A 10,214-nucleotide genomic window follows, 5' to 3' on the forward strand; every position below is an offset into this window, starting at 1 on the left:
CTCTCTCTCTCTGAGCTGCTATAGATATCAAAATGAAAATATTCAATTCTTTGTTCGTTATTGTTTATCTTCTCCCTACCTAGCTACAGTCCCCTCCAGTCTCCGGCTTCTGTACTAGTAATTCTTCATTTGGAACCGGTAATGGCCAGTGTTCGTACCAGTTGGGCTTCAACCCGTAATTAAGCAGTAGTAAGTCTCACAAACATCTATGTTTCTCTCTTCTCCATGAGCGGTGAGGGCTGCTGGGTCATGTCCCCCTCCTCCTCTCTAGATCTCTATAGACCCTAGGCAATTACTCTTGGATTGGAAGATTTGGTTATTATAATTAGGATGATTTGATCAATATTAATTAAGAGGTTAATTAATAATTTCTCAACAGTATCACGTGGTGATAATGCTGGATTCTAGTACTTTAAATGAAAAATCAAGGAATAAAACTGCTACTTGGTTCTTTCCGTAAACAAATTAAAAGAGCCGATGGATGATGATAGATTAGTAAGAATTAATCTTTTCTTCATCGAAATTCAAAAAGATGATTGGACACGTGGACTGCCAACATAAGCCCTGGTTCACTGCAACTAATTGGTTAGTATAGCTAGAATAACAGTGAGGCAAATGTCGTTACCATTTACACTTGAAATTTGATCCTAGTAGTGAGTGGTGTGTACTCATGAGTAGAGTGACCCAACATGGGAGGAATAGATCATAGATGGAGCGAGCCGAGTGGAATCGGAATCTTTGTCTGGAGAAACCGCGTTGGTGTTGGGTCCATTCATCAAGCATCGTCCTCATCATCACCATCATCAAAATCAACATCACGATACCAAGAATTGTCCAGTACCAAACGCCCTCGCTGCAAATCTTTGCTCATACTTTTTATGAATGGATGGAGATTGGTGCAGAGAGAGAGAGAGAGAGAGGGGGGTCCCACCCAGAGGTTCACCGTGAACCAGAGACAGGTATCACGGACGTGACCGTAACACGGCCTCGGCAAACGTGACGAGGTCGATCCTTTCCCTCTTCTGCATGCTTAATATATGTAATATAAAAATATAAATATCTGCTCTGCACTTCTCATGCAAAGGTTGCAATTATGTCTTAATCATTTATTCCTGATCAAGGGTTATAAAGGCAAGAGACTTTTTTTTTTTTTTGAAGAAATCAAGATTCTCTCTCTCTCGTTACGTGAAGTGAAACTGAAACATCCCATCTTTTAACATTTTTGCCTTTTTACCTGTTCTTCTTTATTTTATTTATTTTTGAAAAATTAGTCTGTCCCCCCCCCCCCCCCAGTCAGTCAGTCTCTCACCAACTTAGAATAAGAGGAGTCTCCATCGTTAATAAGCCATAAAAAGAGAAGAGACACCAGCTTGGTCTACTAAAAATTACAAGAGAGAGAGAGAGAGGCTGCGGTGGCCCAGTTAAGCCTATCGCTGACCGACCTTAAGATGGCGTGTAGGATAAAAAGAGAGGAGGAGTGAGAGGGAGAGAGTGCGAGAGAGAGAGAGAGAGAGCGATCAAATATTCTCTTTAGCTTTGATGAGATTTGGTTTTTTCTTCTGAGATTCAAACAAGGGTAAGAGAGATCTGCCGTCTGCGTAAGAAGAGTCCGATTTTGTTGATGAGTTATTCTTATTTACATTTACTATTCTTTTGCGTTTTGTGGGTTTTTGTTGGATTCAAGCTCGAGCTTCGTTTTTTGTTTGTTTGGGCAGAATCGGAGGAGCGGGAGTTGGATATACGAAGTGGTTTATCTTGTTTGTGCTCGCGTGTAGATTGCTCGTCTTTGGAGTTGGAGAAGTGCGAAGCTTTTCGTTTCTTGCTTAATTTGTACGATACTAGTTTTTTTTTTTGGAGTTTGGACAGAGCTAATTCTTCGGGGGTGTGGTGTAACTTAACCAAATTAAAAGCAAGGACACCAGCTTTGTTAGTTTGCTTCAATTCGGACATGCAAATGATGTCCGGGGATGGGCTTTCAATTCCCTCTGCAATCAGAGGGTTTCCTCAGCCACCGATTCCAAACCCTAACCCTAATCCTAATGGTACTCCCGTGGTCAAGAAGAAACGAAATCTACCTGGAACACCAGGTGAGCCAGCTTTATCATCATTTTCTAGCTTCCTCTTGATTAATTCCTTATCCTAGTCTTCATCCTTGCTTTTCTTCTTCTTCTTCTTCTTCTTCTTCTTCTTCTTCTTCTTCTTCTTCTTCTTTCATGGATCATTTCTTATTTTAGTTTTATTGTTAATGGGTTTTGACGCTTCTAACAGATCCAGATGCGGAGGTCATAGCTCTATCTCCGAAGACTCTCATGGCAACCAACCGGTTCGTCTGCGAAATCTGCAACAAGGGGTTCCAGAGAGACCAGAACCTTCAGCTGCATCGACGAGGGCACAACTTGCCATGGAAGCTTCGGCAGAGAACAAGCAAGGAGATCCGGAAGAGGGTTTATATCTGCCCCGAAAAGACCTGTGTTCACCACGATCCGTCCAGGGCCCTCGGAGATCTTACTGGAATAAAGAAGCATTTCAGCCGAAAGCATGGCGAGAAGAAGTGGAAGTGCGAGAAATGTTCCAAGAAATACGCAGTTCAGTCCGACTGGAAAGCTCACACCAAGACTTGTGGGACAAGAGAGTATAAATGCGACTGCGGAACACTCTTTTCCAGGTACTCTCTTACTGCAAATCTGCATCTGATTTCCATTCTGTTCTTCGTCCTGGCAGAAGATCTTTAGTGTTTTATTACTTCGACTAATACGTTCCAGAAGAAATAAATGTCACGTAGAATCTTTCATGTCTTTCATTCGAATTTAATGCGATCAGATTCATGGATTATAAAGTACTATGGATAGGATAGCAGCTGCTTTAGAATTTAAAATGGGATTTGTTTGAACTTTGAATCAAACAGGAAGGACAGCTTCATCACCCACAGAGCCTTTTGTGATGCCTTGGCAGAAGAGAGTGCGAGACTCACTTCGGTTGCAGCCACCAACCTCAACTTCAGAACGGAATCCATCAACAACGCCACGTCCACCCTGCCGCATGGGTTCGGAAGCCGAGGAGGATCAGACGCCATTGCTGGTATCCCTTCACTATGCCCAATTTTCAGGCCAGAATTCGCCGGCCCCGAGGCTGCCAATTCCCTCGATGCAAATCGGCAGAAGCCAAGGTTGTCGCTGTGGCTAGATCGGGCCAATTCTCATATGAACCCCATCGATATGGCAGCTAATAATTCTAATGCTTTCTTGACATCGAGTTCCACCGCGGGTTTGCCTGAATTCGTGCAAATGGCATCGACCAATCTCTTCAACTCCTCCACTTCTTTGGTTGATTACGGAGGATGCGTTCAGCCACAGTGGCTTGATAGGTGCTCCGGAGCATCGACAGGTGCCAACCTATCTTTATCAACCTCCCCGCGTGGATTAAAGGAGGAGAATGGAAACAAAGGCCAGTTGGTGGAAAGCTTAGCTTCATTGTATTCCAACAGCCAAAACCAGCAAGCAAACTCAGCACACATGTCAGCGACCGCACTTCTACAGAAAGCAGCTCAAATGGGATCTACTAGGAGCAACCCTTCACTGCTCAGTAGCTTTGGAGTGGGGAACTCTTCTTCCTCAGATACCACAAGCTTCAATCCTCACACTCAGACTAGGAATGACTTCCATCAGTTACTCCGGCAAGCGAAGCAACCGGAGAACCTTAATGAGCTTATGAATTCGATATCAACTGCAACCGCCGCCACTGGTGTTGGTGGTGGAATGATGGGTGGGTTGAATTTAAGCTCATTAACTGATACAGCAAGCAACCTCGACCGCCTGATGATTGCACATAGTGGAAAACAAGGCCAACCGTTTCCATTAAAGCTCCACCCGACTGCAAACGAAGTCGAACAAAGTCTAACAAGAGATTTCCTAGGCGTAGGAGGAGACTCTGGCAGGCCATTCTTACAGCATGAACTAGCAGCGAAATTTGCTTCGATTGGTTCAGCCATGAACTTGAGCCAATACAATGGCACCCACTAAACCAAATTGTAACTATGGTTTGGCAATTATCCTGGTTGTACGATATAGTTACAAGCAGCCAGCAGCTTAAGGATAGTAGAAAACTAGATGCAGCGAGAAGGCCTTAAAGCCTTGGTTACCGAGTCAGACTCGGTCCAAGCAAAATGCAAAGAATTTTAACAGCGACTACTGATGTTGTGCTAGAGAGAGAGAGAGAGAGAGAGAGAGAGAGAGAGAGATACCGTATTAGTGATGAATGACTGACTGAATCGTCAGAGACGAGTTCTGGGGGGCGGGGGACAGTTGTCAGTGCAGGTGAAGCAACTAGGCAATCAGGAAAGTCATCGGAGTCGTGCGTGTTGTTGTTTATCTTCTTGCTTTTCCGTCATTTCTTCTGTTGAAATTAAACAGCGCGAACCGCAAGATGCCTTGACCGTCGGTCAAAGTAGTACTCCGGCGATCATGTCAACGCTGTCTTTGGCGCGTTTCTTGCAAATTTTCTCACTTAGTATAGTTACATTACTTTTCTTCTCTTTCTTATTTTGATTCTTTCGTTTCAGCTACGTCTCTAAGCTATAATCAAACTTTAATCTCAAATGAGTAAGGAGTGTGTTGAAAATCCGTTATTGTTGTTCTCGTGCTTGTTCTTCGTCCAGCCCCAATAAAAGCAGTTGACTGAACTGAACTGCTGGGTGGTCAGAGTGACCATTCAGACTTTAATTTGCTCTTATTTCATTACAAACAAGGTTGAACCAGATAAAGGGAATGAAAGCCAAAGCCGGAAAACTTTGGATGGGAATGAAGTTGCTCGGCCCACCCGGATCACCGGCTCTCACAAAATGCAGTTAATTAGGTTCGAATTTGGATGCATGCGGCCTAGTGAAGTTCATTTAAAACCTTATTACACAGATTCTTCAACAAAAAAAGAAAAAAAAAATTATCCAGAAGGGAATCACTATCTCTTAGTTAATTTATAACTAATTAACTAGGATTTAGGACAATAAACTGTTTTTTCCTTTTTTTCCTTCTTTAATTTGTACTGTAATCCAACTCAGTTTAATTGTTTGCGGTGTAAATTTCATTGGCAAATGAGTTAAATGCATGGAATGTAAATAGACTAAGTGTAAATTCTGGTTCAGAGTTGATTTTGTTTTATTTGTTTGTGAGAAGTGAAATAAAGTAGTCCCCACATTATATAAAAGAGAATGGAGGTAGGATGAGGGCTATTTGTTTAATAGTGAGGTTAGAAGCAAGATGATGTGGTCCCCATTTTATATGAGAGTAGAATTGAAGTTGGAAGAAGGTAGAGCAAATTTTGCATCAAAGTGCAAACGAGGGGTCATTTGTTAAGATATGAATCTCACTCATTGGCAGTGAGAGTATGGTTCTGGATTAAACCACCTTTTTTTTTAACCACAAAACAAACACTACCTTAGTTTGTAGATAATTTGTCCTGCTCCTTTGTCTTGAGGATTTGTAAGTACTTAATATATTAATCTGCTTGAAGAAAAAGGATCACTACTAGGAGATATTTTAACAACGTTTGAGTTTATCCTTCTATCCTATCGTACTGCTAGGGGTTAAACTCTTTGAGCTTGTGGAATTCATTCGAAATGTTATTTTCATTAGAATGTAGATGAGTAAATTTGTGAGGCAGTCTGCTTCCAGATATTTCAACATTCAGATGTTCAAACAACCCACCTGCATTCAGAGCCAAAAGGCAAGTTTTAGCTATTCAGACTTCAGAGCCACATCGTTCTTTCTTGCTTTCTCCGGCATCAATTTTCAATTTTACCAAACGACACCTGAGACACAAAAAAAAGTACAAATTTTGTATCAAGTACAAGTGTAAATCATGGTAGCAAATAAATGAAAGCAAAACTGAACCAGTTACAAATAAATGAAAGCAAAACTGAACCAGTTGCAAAATTTGTATCTGGTTCTGATATGCACTGCAAACAAAGAAATAACATAATGTACAAATGCATGCAGTCATACACCACATCCACATCCACACACACACATACACAGAGCTTGGATGGGTCCAGATGGTACTAATCCAAGTCGAGTCTGGATTTCTTGCACATTCGTCCCTGTAGAACTTCTTGTACATCAAATCAGATGGTGCCATGTCACCACCCTCTCATGCTTAAATCACACATGTGCGAGTGGGAGTAACAAATGTTTCAAACATCCTCCCATCTTGTTTTAAATATATTAAAATTCTAAGACAAATAAAAAAACAGAAGTTAGGGCTTCTTCTTCTTACTTCGTTCGAATAAAAACAAGAGTTTATAGAGGTAAATATCCCTAAGAAGAAAAAACCACAAGTAAGAGTTCTGACTTCTGAGAATTGAATGCCTGAGGCTGAGACGATTCTTGAACTTTTACAAGATTACCAACTAGAATCAACAATCGAGGTAAGGTATTGAATTGAACAAAAAATTAAGAGCAATGACATATGCTCTATATTTCATTGATAGATCCGTATATTTCATTGATCCCAATTGGTATTTGGTTTACTTAACAACATCAAGTGAGATATGAGAGAGAATTACCTCAGCCAGGCGTTTGATTATCTAAACCCTTAAGGAGACGAAAAATTCAGAAATAAGAAAACAATTGAAACAAAAAGCTTATTTGAGTTTCAAATCTTGTGAAAATCGGTAATTCTTGAATGATTCTCTACAAGGACGAATGTATAGGAGATCCTGTGATCCCAATTGAGGTTTTGTTGATAGTTAATACTTAACAAAAGAGTGAAAGATATGAGAGAAAGTTGTTCTAAAGAGACGTTTGATCCTCTAAACCCTTATTCCTGTTTTTCTTCTAGGGATGTTCTTTTTTTTGGATTTTGAGAGGGGGAATTAAAGTTGGTCAATGGGATTTTGGTTCCCATTGACCAAGAATCCCATTTTCATTTTTCAGATTAATGTAAGGACTATGGGAAGTTTATTTTCCTAGGTAAGTGATACCCATCTCCTAGTTGGGTAAATAACATTCCCACCTAGGAGGAAAGTTGCTAACACTTGATTGGGGCAAAAATGCCCCTTTTAATAATGAATTTTTATGACCAAAATGATCATTACTTTATTATCTAAAAAATAAAGGAACATGGGTAAATGCACTTATGCAAGTAAGTGTTTCCCAAGAAAAACTTACCCAGGTAATTGTATTTACCCAAATAAATAACTTACCGAAAAGTGAATAGGGGCCTAGTGTTATTGATCAGTTCGTTCGTTGGAGAAAGATTTAAACAAAAAATGAAGAATAAACCCTTTTAACCTCTGCTTTTCATTAAGTCACACCACCAGTCACTACTTGCAGGATGAGCCTTTCTATTCAACTCTGTGTATATATGGGAACAATTGGTGTCAAGTGGAACATGTGTGATGTAGACGATGGAAACCATGCATATATCTGGTTAACCCAGTTAGATGGTCCCTTGATATGCAGACGGATTAGGACCAGCTTTGCCAGCCCTCCACGTACGGAAGATGCCTATTTATAATTAACTCCAAGATTCAAAAGTGGAAGCTTGATCAGCACAGAATAGCTATTGTTCCTCTTACCCTACAGAAAATTTTCTATCTGAAACTTCCCAGTATGGAGATTATCATATGAACGAAAATCGATATCAAACTTAAATTAAAAATTAGTTTAACTCAAATATTAAAAGACAATAGTTCCATCTGGATCGGATGGAGTTATGTTGAGGTGGGCCGGCTCTAATCAAGTCGGTTAATTTGATTGAAATTGATATGATATTGGATATCTGTTGCAGAAAAGACGCAGCTGGTCGAAGCTTCGTGGTAGGTTCATGCAGGCATATCTTGGCCGAGCTTACATGGATTAAGAGGAAAGAGTAGTACTCTCATGTATGCTCTCATGCACAATTACGTGTTATGACTTATGATCAGAGCTCAGCATCCCTGCAAATATTTCTGAAACAGTCAAGTCTCTGCAACTTTTTGTCTTCTGTTACCTGGCTTTCAACAGCTAGCGCTTTATATAAAGTAATCAACGACAGCCAGAACTTTTGGCTGAATCTCCTGATCAACAATTGGTTGCCCTTTTTTACATTAGTTCTGGAGCAGATGAAGAGAAGAAAAAAAGCGAACGAATCTGCTGGACAACCTGGCCCAACTTGAGCCCAGTGATGTGTCTTTATTTACGCTACACATTAGCAACAATGTGGTCGTTTCTTGAGATCGATATTACCATAACTGAGTTGATTCAGGTCCTTCTTCCTCCCTGGGCGTAATTCGTCTCCCCAGTTCAACTGGTTGTGCCTGTGAAAGCCTGTGAGTCAGAGAGCTGCGGGGCATGAAGAACTGTCTGACCATAACCCGATTCTTGTCACATGTCAAGATTGATGATTATCAACGGATAAGGTTTCTTACTCGAAGTAACTGTAAAATACTAAAATCTGATGATGATGCTTAATTACCGCTGAACCATTGATAATAAGTTATTCGTGGTGGTTTCATTTTATTCAATGACCAGAATTACACGGAGATGAAAGCTTCGATTTTGGCTCATCCGTCGGGATTGATTGGCCTTTTTAGGGGTGAAGAAAGATGAATATTCCCGAAATGTTTCGTGGGTCCACTCACCCGAGTTTTGTGGCTTGCTGTTTTCTGCCTCGAATCTCGGAAAACATCTGACTGTAAGATGGATGTCGTAGAGTCACCTCCATATATAATTATTATTAACCCAAATGTGAAAAACTCCTCTTCCGTTGCCTGGTTAGAATCGTTAAGAAATTTATGATTATACTGGAGTTCAACACTAATTGATTCGGTCTCCCTTACTTTTTCAATCAGTATGCATGAACCAAGCCTTACCTAACCTGTCAAAAAAAAACGGAAAAAAGACGACCATTTCAGACTCCTCGCTCATGGGGGATTGATCGATGTTACGTTTGATCAAACAACTTGATAATCTAACCATCTTTGAGCCACAGACCTATGAGGTAATTAAGAGAGCTTGAAGTGAAGGAATGGCAACGAGAGATGAGTTTAAATGAGATACATAAGAAGAATCAAAGCTGGGATATACATATATGGATTAAAGAGAAAAAGAAAACAAGAAAGATAAAAGGTTGTCTTGGAACTGAAGGAAGAATGTTTCGTAGTCCAATAAGGACTTTTGAAAAGTGCATTTCGGGCTTGCTTCTAATGTGTTGTGATCGAATAACCGATGGCCATGGTTTTTCTTTGGGTATCGAGAGGCTAAACAACTTTTTTCCTTTGGTTGTAAATTAACCCCTTGGAATCGTGTGCGTTGTAACGATTAGAGCTTCTAAAATGGCAACCAATTCCTAGAAAAATGAATAAAAAATATAGGTAGTTCAATACATCTATATGTCTAAATTGGATTGATCTATCTTTATTTTTATTCATGAAAGTAGCTTTACACAGTCCACTGGCTAACTACTATTGCTTGGTTTCTTGGGAATTGCTTGGGATTGTATCCATAAAAATAATTTAATTTGGAGTCAACCATGCATCGTTCCAAGGAGTTCTTGCTTTTTCTAGTTAAAAATTTCCTTTTATTATCAATTTTATGGAACATGGGTTCTGCCTTCTATATGAATCGGTGTCTTTGTTATATTCTCTTACATGAATATTTTGGTTAAATTAAACAAAGCATATATGTAATTCGGGGGTTCTACCATGATGACTAAAAGACATTATATCGGAAAAAACGTATAACTGATCAACCAGCATCATAAATGATTGTGCGTGATCCGGAAGCTCCTATCTGGGAGATGACCTGGACCTCGGTCGCATGGTGAGCTAGATTAAGCTGCAGGATAGAAGATCAGAGAATCCGGGGTGGCTAGCCCAACAAGGTCGCTCTGATGCTTAAGTTAGTACCGTATTATGATTGCGAGTTGAAACCTTGAATATTAGATTGCTAGAGAGCAAATAATCGTGCATACCTGAGTCTTGGGGGTTGATACCCTTATATAGTCGGGATTAGACCTGTTCATGGGTCGGGCTGGGCTGGGCTTTCACTCTATATTAACAGAATTTTCTAAGGCCCGAGCCCGAGCCCAGGCCTCATAAAAAGCCTGAAGCCCGGGCCTGGGCCCGAGCCAAAATTTAGCCCATACTATTAACGGCTGAATAGAGAGAGAGGGAGAGAGAGAGAGATTATAAAGAAAATAATAAAAAAATGTATATATTAAATAATAAATATTATATTATT

General features: G+C 40.2%; 1 protein-coding gene and 1 long non-coding RNA gene across 4 annotated transcripts; one reads left to right on the top strand and one right to left on the bottom strand.

The window, feature by feature from the left end:
- The first annotated feature begins 1,154 nt into the window (after positions 1-1,154).
- LOC148870298 (zinc finger protein JACKDAW-like) lies at positions 1,155-4,531 on the top strand. 3 transcript variants are annotated; one of them, XM_088971623.1, is made up of 4 exons: positions 1,351-1,576; positions 1,716-2,087; positions 2,269-2,665; positions 2,906-4,531. In XM_088971623.1, exons 2-4 carry the CDS (start codon positions 1,949-1,951, stop codon positions 4,017-4,019), a joined length of 1,650 nt encoding a protein of 549 aa, XP_088827749.1. In that variant the 5' UTR covers positions 1,351-1,576; positions 1,716-1,948; the 3' UTR covers positions 4,020-4,531. The 3 variants fall into 3 exon arrangements, with proteins under 3 accessions (XP_088827750.1, XP_088827749.1, XP_088827751.1); XM_088971625.1 differs by having other exon boundaries at positions 1,352-1,598; XM_088971624.1 differs by having other exon boundaries at positions 1,155-2,087.
- A 936-nt stretch (positions 4,532-5,467) lies between these two features.
- LOC148870299 (uncharacterized) lies at positions 5,468-8,349 on the bottom strand. Its single transcript, XR_016107583.1, has 2 exons — positions 7,984-8,349; positions 5,468-5,803 (listed from the first exon to the last, which is right to left on the bottom strand). It is a non-coding gene; the product is annotated as an uncharacterized LOC148870299 (long non-coding RNA).
- Positions 8,350-10,214: the final 1,865 nt, after the last annotated feature.

Source organism: Nelumbo lutea, chromosome 2 (assembly GCF_056320005.1).
Source record: "Nelumbo lutea isolate HS-2025 chromosome 2, American lotus-T2T, whole genome shotgun sequence".
In the NCBI taxonomy this organism is placed as follows: Eukaryota; Viridiplantae; Streptophyta; class Magnoliopsida; order Proteales; family Nelumbonaceae; genus Nelumbo; species Nelumbo lutea.

Excerpts from the sequence above, each read along its gene's own strand:
- LOC148870298 (XM_088971624.1), top strand. The coding sequence starts at position 1,622 with ATGAGTTATTCTTATTTACATTTACTATTCTTTTGCGTTTTGTGGGTT. Across the intron at positions 2,088-2,268 it reads AAATCTACCTGGAACACCAG|ATCCAGATGCGGAGGTCATA; the intron begins GTGAGCCAGCTT and ends CGCTTCTAACAG. Across the intron at positions 2,666-2,905 it reads TGCGGAACACTCTTTTCCAG|GAAGGACAGCTTCATCACCC; the intron begins GTACTCTCTTAC and ends TGAATCAAACAG.